This window comes from Colossoma macropomum, unplaced genomic scaffold (genome assembly GCF_904425465.1).
Source record: "Colossoma macropomum unplaced genomic scaffold, Colossoma_macropomum, whole genome shotgun sequence".
Classification (NCBI taxonomy): Eukaryota; Metazoa; Chordata; class Actinopteri; order Characiformes; family Serrasalmidae; genus Colossoma; species Colossoma macropomum.
The window spans coordinates 3533772-3548256 of record NW_023494804.1 but is presented as its reverse complement, the minus strand read 5'-3'; the positions used below and the strand labels follow the sequence as shown (position 1 = coordinate 3548256).

General features: G+C 39.4%; 1 protein-coding gene across 2 annotated transcripts; it reads left to right on the top strand.

Annotated features, from left to right (window-relative positions):
• The first annotated feature begins 2680 nt into the window (after positions 1 to 2680).
• On the top strand, positions 2681 to 10811 carry npm1a (nucleophosmin 1a). 2 transcript variants are annotated; one of them, XM_036595471.1, is made up of 11 exons: positions 2681 to 2791; positions 4590 to 4669; positions 4821 to 4940; positions 5795 to 5888; positions 6720 to 6820; positions 6929 to 6993; positions 7080 to 7122; positions 7211 to 7291; positions 8881 to 9015; positions 9862 to 9936; positions 10121 to 10811. In XM_036595471.1, exons 1-11 carry the CDS (start codon positions 2752 to 2754, stop codon positions 10169 to 10171), a joined length of 885 nt encoding a protein of 294 aa, XP_036451364.1. In that variant the 5' UTR covers positions 2681 to 2751; the 3' UTR covers positions 10172 to 10811. The 2 variants fall into 2 exon arrangements, with proteins under 2 accessions (XP_036451364.1, XP_036451363.1); XM_036595470.1 differs by having other exon boundaries at positions 6929 to 6996.
• Positions 10812 to 14485: the final 3674 nt, after the last annotated feature.

Below are 14485 nucleotides of genomic sequence, written 5' to 3'. Positions count from 1 at the left end.
GGAACACCATAATAATGGCCTAGCAACACTTTAGCAACCCATCTGGGATACCATTGCAGTGGCCTAGCAACACCTTAGCAACCCATATGGGATACCATTGCAGTGGCCTAGCAACACCTTAGCAACCCATATGGGATACCATTGCAGTGGCCTAAGCAGCCTAAGCAACACCTTAGCAACCCATCTGGGATAAATGCAAAGCAATGGCCTAGCAACACCTTAGCAACTCATATGGGGTAATATGGAGATGCCTAAGCAACACCTTAGCAACCCATCTGGGATACCATAGCAGTGGCCTAAGCAGCCTAAGCAACACCTTAGCAACCCATCTGGGATAAATGCAAAGCAATGGCCTAGCAACACCTTAGCAACCCATATGGGGTAATATGGAGATGCCTAAGCAACACCTTAGCAACCCATCTGGGATACCATAGCAGTAGCCTAGCAGCACCTTAGCAGTGTATTTAAAAGCCTGTTTTATACTGTTAGAAAAAAATCCTTTGTCTTTCTGATGAGCATGAAAGTGTCTTTCTGGAGAATTTTGAACTTCCTGAATTAAGCTGTGCAACATAAAACTAGAACTACTGCTCAGCTCCCTCTACTGGTCATGAACTTGAACTGCATCAAGAGACAGCCACTAACAAATTGAGCATGAGTCATAATTCCAAAATTATTATTATTATTATTATTATTTATAAAGAAAAAGAAGAAGACTTAGATTCACAAACATACATCTTGGCATATAATTAGATAAATTGCAAGAAAATAATGACTTACTGTAATTATTATTATTTTTTTTTAATACCCTCTGTACTCAGAACTGTTCGGCTCTGCAGTAGAAAAGAGGCATTTGTTTCAGTCAGAAATCTCCCCCAGGCTGAATCCCAAACGCCTTATGTATTCCCTAAGTAGTGTGCTAGCTATGGAGGTTTTGAAATGTAGGGAGCAAGGAGCCGTTTGAGATTCAGCCCCAGTGTGAGAAGAGGGTGCCGCTGGATTGGTCCTAAATAAGACTCGCGGTGGAAATTTGGAGGTGAAAAAGTACTTACAAAGTGGAGGTTTTGTATAAACAGTGCTGTGCCATGTTCGATGTTATACGCAGTTTACAGTGATGGGCGGCCGAACAGACATTCTCCTTATTCAGCCATCCATGGTTGCTTGGCAAAGACACCGTACTTAAAAGAAACTACATTTCTGGTCTGAATACTTGTTTATATCGATTATAATTGAAAAGAACTTAAATCATTTTCTGAAAAAAAGATGTATTTTATCATATTTAATGTTGGCCACCATTTTATAATGTTGGCAGCTTTGCGTAGTGCCTAAGAACCCCCTTCCCTGTGATAAAATACAGTGGTGGACAGTAATGAAGTAAATGTACTTATATAGAAATATGTACTCATATGCAGTTGTGACTGATGTGTGTTTTTTCTGAATTTATACAAGCAATAATTCATTTTATAGTAAATTTGTTTTTGCTATTTTATGTTTATGAACAGAGACCTACAGATGCAGTTTAGTAATGAAGAACTGATTTGTGAATCTGTGATTAAAGCTTTTTATTAGACTTAAAGTTTTTATTAAACTTAAACTTGTAACTTAGTTGTAAATAAATCTTAAACTGAAACTTTGCTTGTTTGTAAAAAGTGATTTCAGAGCCACTCAGTTCTACCTGATGGAAACTGTTTGCCTTCAGTGTTTTGTGCTTATGATAATTTTAATAGACATCAGCGTCACTAATTAATGACCTTCTATTAAAAGACTGGTTTACCAAGAGTGACACTGGAGTATTTTCACCTAAAATGAGTTAATGAAGCAGAGTCTTGTTACAAAAATGATAATTGGACATCAGAGCCATAATTAATCTTTTAGTACTTTTACTTTCAATACTTTATACACCAGCCTTTATATACTATATATATATATATATATATATATATATATATATATATATATATCACATATATATGTATATATATATATATATATTGTATTTATATATATATTGTATTTAAATTCTATAAGGTCCTAAGATCCTAAGATTTTCACTCACTTACCACCTGTGTAAATGTGATGTGACAATAAAGGCAATATTAAGGCAAATACTTTTGTACTTTTACTCAAGTGGAGGTCTAAAGGGAGGAACTTCTACTTTTACTGGAGTAATATTTTACCCTGGGTATCTCTACTTAAACTCAAGTACATGGTTTGTGTCTTTCGTCCACCACTGATGAAATGGCAGTAAGGCAGGGCCTCTCGTGGCTTATTGCTTTATGTTACCACAGCTTAGAATGCGGCTCAGCCAATCAGATTTTAGAACCCGAACTATAAAGAACCATATACCCATTCTCCATCGAGCTGAAGAACAATTTCACCATGCAAATAACCACCTAAGCACGCAAATGGCTCTGGTTCTGAACAGAACCACTGAAGAACCATCTTTATTAAGCATGTATTTGAGTACTTAGTGGCTTCAGAAATTCACAGCTGTTTAGCATGTAAGCTTATTTATTTATTTATTTATTTATTTATTTATTTAAATAGTTAGTTACTTATTGACTTAGTTACTTTTCTAAGTGAGTAACTTCAGAAATTCACAGAGCCGTCCATCACGTAAAACCCCGCCCTCCGCTCGTCCGTTCTCGTCTCTCATTGGTCGGTCTTTGGCCCCGCCCCCCAGGTCGTGGGTGTGTATAGAGTAGCGCGCAGCGAGCGGCTTCGGCTTCAGTGCAGCGAGTCTCCAACGCAGATATGGACGTCGAGCAGATGGGTCCCCAAACCTTCCTCTACGGTACATGTGACCACTTTATTTCACTTCACGACGGCTCAAAAGCTCTTTATTAGTGATCTGAGGGTGCCAGAGGGCATAGGAGGGGGGTTAAAGTGTTTATATACTTGAGCTCGCTGTGTTAGCATCACTCCTAGCCCCTCATTCGGTATCTATCTTTCGTAGACCTCGTGGATCGATCTCTACACTGTTATCAGACACGGTGTTACCTGTAAGCTCACTAAAATGAGGCACTTGCCAAATTATGACACCATTTCTAATGTATTTGTTCAGCAACCCGGCTGGCAAACCCAAACCACAGCTGGGTGGAAACTTGAGAAAGCTAGCTAACGTCAGTGTGTCTAGAGTTATTAATAGCTTCAGTGCTAATGTTTGTACACGTTATGTTCGTTATATCTGGTTAAAAACGCCATTTTGTCCGATCTCTAACACGCTGGGGTAGCTTGGCACATGTCTGCCTCCACACGAGGCTGAACTTGGCTTCTTATGGGAATTTCCCGTTCCACCTTAAATGCCGCAGCACTACGTTCTGGCGCCTCGGGTGCTTGAGCGCAACTGCTGCGCCATTTAAGGTGGAACGGGGAATTCGAAAAAGAAGCTAGCTTTAGCTTCAGCGCGTCCACACACGTTGGTTAGCAGGCCTTCTTCACGAAGTGCTGCCTGTTAACATTATTTAGCCACACAACATCAATTCGTGTCCATTTATTGTGTCTTTCGGGGTTTTTTGTCTCATCCGTGATGTTAATTAACGCTTAAATACACGATAAACAGACTGGCTTGTGTTTTAAATGCGAAGCCTTTTCGCTTCGGTGCTGCGCGCTAATCTACACCCGCCACATTCTGCACCCCTGTGTGTCTTCTTGCGATTTGATTGGCTGAATCAGAGGTACGTCACCGGCTCTGAGCGGGTTTTATGTGCCTGATTGCAATTAGCATTCTTTATAGGCGTACAGCGTAAAACGTACTTAAAATAAATATTACAGCTTTAAAATTATTAGCTTATACAAGTCAATAAATCTAAAACTGCCTGATTAACCGACGTGGTCGAGTGTTGTTAGCCGAGCATAGCCAGCATAGTCCGCTCGTGTACACTTTCATTTAACTGTGACGTCAAAATAAATTAACTGGTGTTTAATTACATTTCAAATGTCTTTTTAAGACTTTTTTTTAATGTAACGTTTAGAGGAGAATAGGTGTGACTTTTAATTCAAACGAAAACGAGCCGCTAAAGGGTCCTTGGGGTTCAGGTATTGTCAGGGGTGCAGAATGTGGTGCTACACAAGTCTGCTCCACGTGCGTTCTCTACGTGCGCCCACCCGGCTAAGAACCACGTGGGCGTCCTCCACGTGGTCTGCTCCCAGTAATTGGGTGAAGGAGTTGGTGCCTTTATATTTTGTCGTTGATTTTATCTCTTAATACGGGTGGGCAACATGACTACTTTATCGTTATCGTGATAAATTGTCATCAGCTTTTCAGCGCACATCGTGGGTTTTGTCAGCACTTAAAGGACCTCAGTCACTTTCGTTACAGAGTGAGTGCAGTTAGGCCTGTTTAACTGGATTTAGTGCAGTTGGTAAAACATTGCATAAAAATATTTGCAGTTGTGGTATTATTAGTAGTAGTATTTGTTATTGTTGTTTGTGAGACACTACAGGTTTGACTTTTGTCTGTTACAGTTTATTAAACCTAAATATCATAAGGTGTATGTTGTGACAATGTCTTGAAGTATTGTAAAATAATATTCTTTGCCATTTTGTCCCCCCCTAAATTTCTAATCATACTTATTGACCCATTTTTACAGGCTGTGAGCTGAAAGAGGGAAAAGAAGTCACTTTCAGCCCTGAAGATGACGACTTTGAGCATCAGCTATCCATCAGGATGGTATGTAGGTGGTTAATCTTTTGAGCTTGTGTGGTCACTTCTGTATTTCTATACTAATGTCATGGATCATGTAACAAACACAAGCCAGTTTTTTAAGGTTTTAAAGCCTGGATGACGTGACGGAGCTGAATACAAGTTCTCTTTACTGCAGGTTTGTGTCGACCCAGCGACGAAAGATGAGCTGAACATCGTGGAGGTTGAGGGACAGGACTCAGAGGGTCAGAAGGTCAAAGCCGTGCTGGCCACGCTTAAGCCGTCCACCCTGCCCAGCGTGAGTGTTTAGATGTGTTCCCTTTGCTGTATTTTAGATCGTGTTAAAGGGGAAGTCCACACATCTTTCAGAATTAATGCGTAATTAAACCATTTAAATGTTTGGTGTGAAACACTCCGTTCTAGAGAAACTTAGATTGATTCACAGTGGTGCTGATAGGAACCAGATGTCCACCTCTAAAAGCTCCCCCACAGAAAGTTACTACATGAAATGGTTATGAATTCACTGCCTGATGACTGAGACACTGTTTTATGATAGTTTTGAGAAGATTTTGGCCTTAAAATCCATTCATAGTGGAGGAATACATAATATGCAGGGCGCTGTGAGGCAAAATAGTCCCCAAAGAAAACGTATTATTTCAGATTTTCCACTATTTTTCCCATCATCAACATTCCATATAAACTCAGAAGACTCGTGTAGGTTCACTGGTGGTTCTGGATAATAAATAAAATGTCTATATTTGTGTTGTAGTCATGGTGACCCCTGGTTCCTATCACCACCACTGTAAAGACATCTGAACCATTTCACACCAAACCACTCTGAATCTCTGTTACACACTGAGTTATGGGGGAATTTAGTGAAACCAGTGGAATTCTCCTTTACAGGAGGAATCAAAATAAAGTTTTTTTTTTTCCTATCCCAGACGTAATTGGCCAAGATGTGTTTTGTTCCTTTAGTTTAGCACAGGAGCTCCGGGGCTAGCCTGCTGGCTTGCAGTTGAATTTCTACACATTCAAAAATATAGGTTTGGGCCCTTTGACAGGAGCTGTATGTCTAGAATTGAAATTAATGTAAAGTCACATAGTTGAAATTGGTGTCGTCATGTATTGAACTGAATGGATTCCCTGTCTCAGGTCTGTTTGGGTGGGTTTGAGATCGCCCCTCCTGTTGTTTTCCGGCTGCGGTCCGGCGCTGGTCCAGTCCACATCAGCGGGCAGCACCTCGTCAGTGAGTACCTGTGACAGTACAACTTTCTCTGCCTGCTTTTCTATATACTTTGGTTCATTGTACTAAACTGGTTCAACATTAGAGATGAAAACACATTTCAGTCTTTTAACGTGGACTTTAGACTAAAACCTCTTTGCTCTGAGTGACCCTGTACCTTAATTATGTTTATTTTAGCAAAACAAATGAACTTTCCATTTTGTCACTATCAAAAAACAATTATTACACTACTCAAACTGTACCAGATGTGTCAGGAGCGACAGTGTCAGCTAGCCGGAACACGACTAGCAAACGGTTTTGAACAGCTGTAAACGCATCATAAGAAGCTGAAGTGTTGAACTGCAGTACTTTAAGTGACAATGTTCCACACTGATTTCCAGACTTTGGGACACATTTACTTCAAAATAATAAGATCCAACTGCTCACCATTTTGCCATGAGGGACAAAATGCCGGGGTGTGGTTAAAATAAGGCTCCGTCTAAGTTTTAAAACTGTTTATTGATTCTTATTTAGACTGATGATCTAAAACTTTTAATTTTAAAAGAAATCAAAGATCTTTTATGTAAAACACTTAAAGTTAAGGTTTAAGACAGACCCTGTTAATGACTTTTGTATATTAACCTTTACGTATACATTTTGAGCATTCAGACCTTCAATTAGGTTTGGTGAAGATTTGTGAAATCTCTTATTGCTCTGTTAAAGGGTTATTTAGAGGGTCACATGTAATTTGGCTAAAACTGTGCTTCACTCGATTCATAGAATTGCTTAATTTTGATTATTTTTTAAATTTTGTATCACTGTTTACCACTAAAATCTCAACCTTCTGTTTTTTAGTCACAGGAGGAGATGAGTCTTTTGATGAAGAGGAAGAGGAGGAAGAGGAAGAACTGAGGACGGCCATGAAGAGGGCGGCTCCAGTGAGCATAAAATCTTCAGTGAGTTTTTAAGCATGTGTAGTTTTGCTTCAGTCCAAATGTTATTTATTAAAAATCCAATAAATGTGTACAAAAGCAACAACTCACTGGGTGTTTTATTCCCTAAAGAAAAAGATGAAGATGGAAGAGGAGGATGAGGATGACGATGACGAGGATGATGATGAGGATGATGATGAGTAAGTGTAGTTTTAGAGAGAGTATTGTTTATCTTGGTTCTGTTGAATGTGAACAAAAAGGCCTAAATCCAACTCTTTTCCAGGGATGACGAGGAGGAAGAAGAGCTTGAAGAGACGCCTGTGAAGGTGATGGCATGTGCTTTAACGTGTGACTAACTGTTTGATTTTATAGCGCTTACAGTTCAAGTTAAATGGTGCTTGGTTTCCTTTTTAGGCCAAGAAGCCTGCAGCTAAACCCCAGACTCCAGCTCAGAATGGCAAAGGGCCCAAACCCAACACACCAGCCGCCAAACAGGTGAGACTCTTCCTGCCGTTTTAAAACCCTTTTACACCAAATGAGGTTGGCGTTTTACTCAGGTCTCTTGTATTTAAACACCAAGGCTGTGTTCGGACTGCATGCCAATCAGATTTGTTTTTTAAATCGGATCTTTTGGGACGACTGTCTGCACTGTTAATTGCTAGTGCTCAGATCAGATTTGTGTGTCCAGACATCCCCAGTCTGTCGGCATGGGTTCCCGTGGTAACAACGTAGGCATTTAGTGGCATCAGTAACTGTGTCGCTATGCTGGTGATGCAGATTTCAAACACAGATGCAGGAGAGATGGATGTGCATCATCTCGCCCTCCAAACTCTTCAAAATTCTCTGGCATAAGCGCAAATCTTTGGTGCTCTTCTTGAGTCCCAGCCCCTCTGTCACTCTGGATTTGATATCGTCGTTTGTCACATTGCGAGTGACGACAGACACAATCCGGTTTGAGTGGTCAGAGCATCCAGACTGAGACTCGTAAAAAACATTATAATAATTTGATCCGAATCACATTTCAAACCATTTCCAAATGTGATCAGATTTGAGCTGGCAGTCTGAATAGGATAACTGGTCTCTCACACTCAACACACTCTTTTCTGATTAGAAATTGCAGCGTCAGTTTGTTCTTTGTCTGACTTTTGCAGTTAACATGACTATCATTGTCTTTGTTGCCATAGTGATGGCAGAACAGTACTTGTAAACGCACTTATGTGAAATATGAAGGATCTTGTTGAAAATGGTCGATCCATTAGCGATACAGCATTAATACTATGTTACTTTGACACTGATACAATGCACCAATAGTGCCACATTTTAAAACTGCCATCATAACTGTTCACAGTGGGTTTTTTAAAATTAATTTTACATACTGTACTGCACTAAACTAAAACGGGACTAATTCTGCTCTTTTAAATGTGTTCAGTCAGTGTCCTTTATATATTGAAAATATCCACAATGCATGTCGCATAAAATATGAAAATCAAAAAAATGAAATAGTCATATTGCCGTCTGGGCTTAATCCTGTGCAACGTAGCTTAATTAGCAGGAGTCGTCAAATCCAGGGTGCCCAAACTTGGTCTTGTGGGGCCAAAGTGCTGTTTGCGACGAGAAGAGGGACAAAATTACTGAACAGTATACAGTAGGCACAAAATATATATTTTTTTTTCTAAAATACTTTATAAAGCATTTGAATCTAGTTCAAAATGTAGCGCAGAAATTTTCCTCCGATAAGATTCATATGACTTTAGTGGGTCATATTTGGCCTGTGGCCCACACTTTGGGCATTCCTGTACATAATGAATTAGAAAATAAATAATAAGATGCATATCGTGGATATAATCAGTAATTGGACCAACTGCATGTTTAAGTTGATTAAGTGCAGTGTGATACTTTTAAACCAGTAGTGACATTACTGGTTCTTGTTTCTGTTCCAACTCACCAAACCTTTATGCTTCATTGTGAGATCGATTCTCTGAGAAAGTGTAATATTTTTGCTGTATCTACAACTCCATGTCAGTGTGGTTTTTGTCTCAACTTCCAGTCAGATTAAAGTTATTAAACGTTTTGTATTTTGGCAGAACAAGACGCCAGAGTCCGGCAAGAAGAATGAGAAGAAACCACAGACACCCAAAAGCCCGAAGTCCCCCAAAACCCCACAGGCGCCTCTCACCGTCCCGGAGATTAAGGCCAAAATGATGGCCAGCGTTGAAAAGGTTTGTCTTTTATTGTTTGTTTTGCCTGTAGAGGAACGAGCGAGTCAAAGAAAAGATGAATTCTAAACAGATTAAATATCGAATAGAGTTTAAAGCTTCAACCACCTTTTTAAATAACAGGTTCTGTAGCTTCTGTCGATCATGGTGGTTTTCCCAGTGTTAATGGAAGCCGTGTCGATTACAAACATTAAGGACATCTATTGTGATGTTATGAGTTGTTTTTAGAGCATCTAGTTTAAACAAAGACCTTCACCTAGTCTCCAGTGTTATTAAAAGTAGTTATGTCTGTGAGATACTATTTACAATTCATAGAAATTATGGCCCCAGCAATTAGCTAATTACAGAAGTAATTAATGGAGTCAGCAGTCCTCATTGTGTTGCTGAGCTCGTGAGTCTGAAGTAGCGCACGTGCACCACAGTTTGCACTGTGACTGCGTTTTAGTCACACTTAATATGTACTTTTACGGAGAGGAAGGGTCACAAGAGTCCGTCTATTTATAAGAACCTATTTTATTTATTCATGTATTTGTGTGGGATTTATTTTTTGTTTTGCTTTATTTGAATAAATATTTTTTGTAACTTTTTTTTAAGAATGAAGTTAAGAACCAAAAACACACGTAAGGTTTTTTTAAGACACTTTTGAAGCCGGCCTCTGATTCGGTTCTTGGCCAGTTCTCTTCTGTGTGCTGTCTTCAGGTTGTGAATATATTTGCTTATACTCATCACTCACTCATTACGAGCCTTTACAAGCAGATCTCCAGCTGATGTTTGCTTATGAACTGGGTTGGGTGGGTTGCAGTGCATAGAGCTTAAAGGTATTAAAATAGCCTTTTGGTCTTTTTATAGGGAGTGTCGCTACCAAAACTTCAACCCAAGTTTGAGAACTACGTGAAGAACGGCTTCAAAGTAACCGATCCAAAGGTATTCACTTGTTTGCACTGTTTCCCATGGATTATTTCCAATACTTGTCGCTTAGAAAGGTGTATTCGCCTTCTTTTGTGAAGGATATGATATCAGTGACATTGAAATATGAAACTAATGCAGCACTCATGGTGCACCGCATTGTTGGGATAACAGATCTCATCTCTTTGTTTCCCCTCAACAGGTAGTTGAAGAGCTGTGGAAGTGGAGACAGACTGTGAAGGAGAAGAACTGAATCATTTTATTCTGTTAAATTATATTTCCACTTTTTTTTTTTCTTTTATTTTACGGTCCCTTTTGAGTTTGTTAAATCCGTGCCATTCCTTTTAAAGTTCCTTTAAAAGTGACTTTACTCAGACTGAGCTCTGAAATCCATTCACTGTAACTGTTTCCGCTTCGTCCTCTTTTTCCTGCTCGTGTTCGAGATCAGTAACAGGGTGGCCACTGAGGGAGTGGCGATGCTTGGGAGCACGTACTCCTTTTCCTTTTTTTAATTTCTTTTCTTTCTTTTTCTCTTTTTTGATTTAAGTTCTGATTCATGCCAGTTTCCAGTGCTTTTGAGGCTGTATGTAATTTCTGTCCTGCACCATCAAAGACAGAATATCCTCATCCACATGTGTGCACATGTTCTTATAGTGCAGTTAAATGGAGGTCTCTGAACATTTCAGGGTTGTATGTGTTTTAAAAGCATGACAGTCCAAACTCGGCAGCGTTAGTGAATATGCAGTAATATAACCAGAGAATGAAGTATGTTTGGTTCGTTGTTGGGCCTGTCAGGAGTACAGTTGTCCACATATGCATACAACCTGTCCTGTACTTTTTGCAATGAAAAGTTACATTTTACTGCGCAAGAATAAATGTTTTTGGGGAAAATACTGCTGCTCTTGTTTTCTACAGCGTGTTGGGTGTTTCACACAGTGGGATTTCTCGGTAAATTAGGCCAAGAAAACAAGCCTATTAACAGGCTTGGAGCAAAAAAGTACATATTGGACAACAGTGTACTTTTGGCTTAAGTTAGTCACCTTGTTAAATCCAACCCCCCCAGGTCTTAAAGGGGAATTCCAGTGATGTTTCAAAATTCATGCTTAATTCAGTCAAGATGTAAGCGAAGTTGTGTTTTGTGTGAAATGGTTCATTGATCAGATTTCTGTACTAAACACACGTCTTGAGTTTTATATGGGATGTTGAAGATGGTAAAATGGTGGAAAATATGAAAGTTTTTTTGAGGCTTATTTTGCTTCAACTCCCTGCATATTATGTATCCCTCCACCATGAATGGAGTTTAAGGCCAAAGTCTTGTTAAAACTATAAAACAATATCTCTGACATCAGGCAGTGAATTCATAACCATTTTATGTAATAACGTTAATAGCTTTTAGAGCTGGACGTCTGGTGCCCATCACCACCACTGTGAACAATTCTGACTCTAGAACGGAGCATTTCACACCAAACCACTCAATGACTCTGCTTCTAATATACATCGATCAGGCATAACATTATGACTCCTTGTTTCTACGCTCGTCCATTTTATCAGCTCCACTTACTATATAGGTGCACTCTGTAGTTCTACAGTTACAGACTGTAGTCCATCTGTTTCTCTGCATACGTTACCCTGTTCTTCAGTGGTCAGGACCCCCATGGACCCTCACAGAGCAGGTACTATTTGGGTGGTGGATCATTCTCAGCACTGCAGTAACACTGACGTGGTGGTGGTGTGTTAGTGTGTGTTGTGCTGGTATGAGTGGATCCGACACAGCAGTGCTGCTGGAGTTTTAAACACCTCAGTGTCGCTGCTGGACTGAGAATAGTCTTCCAGCCAGCAGCGTCCTGTGACCACTGATGAAGGACTAGAGGATAACCAACACAAACTGTGCACCAGCAGATGAGCTATCGTCTCTGACTTTACATCTACAAGGTAGGAGTGTCTAATAGAGTGGACAGTGAGTGGACACAGTGTTCAAAAACTCCAGCAGCACTGCTGTGTCTGATCCACTCGCACCAGAGCAACACACACTAACATATGCACCTATATAGTAAGTGGAGCTGATAAAATGGACAATGAGCGTTGAAACAAGGAGGTGGTCATAATGTTATGCCTGATCAGTGTATTATGCAGGAATTCTGAAAAATTGTTGATTTTTTTGCGTAAAGCACTGTTTTAGCCATTTTCACCATTTCTTCCTTAACTCCAAATGCAAGGTTTGTCCACACTTTAATTTTGAAAGTTTATACAAATTAGCATGCCTAAATCTCACACCTGCCTCAAACACTGTGAAAATAATATCCAAAATAGACTTATGAATAGGCTTTTGACATGATTTTGAGTTTAATAGAGTTTGATGTTGCTGTAAGAGACTAGAATTATCTTTGTGTTTGTTCTGAAGTTTTAGAACTTGCACGGAATTCGTTATAAAATTGGCCACAAACTGTCCAGTCTGTGGTCTGTGATATTCCAGAGGCAGCAAAACACACTGGTGAAAGTAATAATCATAGCCTGATGTTACAAACAAGTAAATAGCATCACAACTACAGCATAGACCAGGGCTCAGCTTTTCGGCTCTTGTACTGCCCTGTTACAGCTCTGCTACAGAATTAGATTTTTAGGTTAAAATAAAATAATCCTTCTTTTACAGTAAAAAAAACAGCTCTGCTGGTCACAGTTTAAACAATAAATGGTCTTAAACGCTGGAGTTAATGTAGCCTACAAATGCTAATTCAACCTTTAACCCTGAGGATTGGCGCGCAGACAGCTGGTCACCATAGCAACGCAGGCAAACGCCTAGCTAGTAGCTAACGAAACGGCAAAAAGCAAGATTTAAGACGAACGTCGATAATTTGAAGATGAATGGATTTATTTGCGTTTATAAGCACTCGGCTGGTTTCCTAATACGTTTAATCTGCAAGAAACTGACAAACACTAAAAATTCGCAAAAATTCAGTCACCTTGTTCGAATCTTCCCGTTCCACCTTAAATGGCGCAGCAGTTACGTTCTGGCACCTCTGGCAACATTTAAGGTGGAACGAGAAGCTAACCTAAGACTCGGAAAAACTAGAAGGTTGAGAGACAGTTTACAAGAAACTTCTATTTCTGCGGAAAAGTGTTCGAACCAGAGATGAAAAAAGCAGCTACAGCTGAGCTAAAGCTTAAAGCAAAGTCTGCATTTTCGTTTATATCATATTTTCAGTCTATACTAGCACATCAGCACATACTGAGACATATTTACAGCCAAGATGGTAAAATTGACATAAAATGTGGCTGCCGAGGGGGTTTGATTTTTTGTGGAAAGGACAAAGGGGCTCTTCCTAACATTTGGGTTGCCGACCCTGCTAACTAGTAGCTGACGAAAAGACAAAGATTTATTACGAACATTGATAATTTGGAGATTAATTGACTTATTTGCATTTGTAAGCACCCCAGCTGGTTTCCTGATACGTTTAATGTGCAACAAGTAACTGTCAAACATTAAAAAATTCACGAAATTTAAGTCAGCTAGTTCCAGCTTCTTGTTGGAATTCTCCCGTTCCACCTTAAATGGTGCAGCGGTTACATTCTGGCGCCTCAGGCACAATTTAAGGTGGAGTGAGGACATTTGAACAAGAAGCTGGAATGACAAGCTGAGAAATCAAACGTCGAGAGAGATTTTAAAAGAAAATATTCCACTTTTGAGGAAAAGTTTCCTGCCGGAGATGCGAGAAAAGCAGCTATAGCTGAGCTAAAGCTTAAAGCAAAGCAAAGTAAGTTTGTGTTTTCGTTTATATTATATTTTTAGCCTATACTAGGACATCAGCACATACTGAGACATATTTACAGCCAAGATGGTGAAATTGACATAAAATGTTGTGGCTCCCAAGGTGGTTTGAATTTTTTGTTGAAAGAACAAAATGGCTTTCCTTAACATTTGGGTTGTGACCCCTGGCATGGTCGAACCTGGCATCTTATTGGATTTCCCCGTTCCACCTTAAATGATGCTGCAGTTACAGGGCAGCAGAATGTAACTGCTACAATATTTAAGGTAGAATGGCAACTTTGACTAAGAAGACAACTTCAGCCAAGTGGACCGGAATGATCACAGACATATCTGAGGTAGATTAACTTGGGGAAAAATATGAATATAGTATATTTTATGTCTTTTGAAATGAAAACTTAAATGAATACCTTTGCGGTAAAGGTTCTTTTTATACATATTGCCTTTAAATACTTTTGCTTTTTCAATCAGTTGCACTGTAATTATTTATTAGTATTAGTTTTAAATGAGTTTAATGCAAATAATTAGGAAAACTGTCATTCAGTTTTACAAAGTAGACTTTCTGTCTTACTATGATTTGTCTTTTGTCAGAAATTATTATTATTAACTGTAATTATTAAGACATCACTTAGTCAGGGCCCTTAATTTGAACTTTGTGTACTCTTTCAAGGCAACCATCAGATTCAACCTCTCAGTGAAGAGATCCAATTGTGTGCAATTACACATTTCCACCAGAGAGGCCTCCAAATCCATACATTTTACGTAGTGCAGCTTTAAAGTATGGTATTTAGTGTTGAACATCGG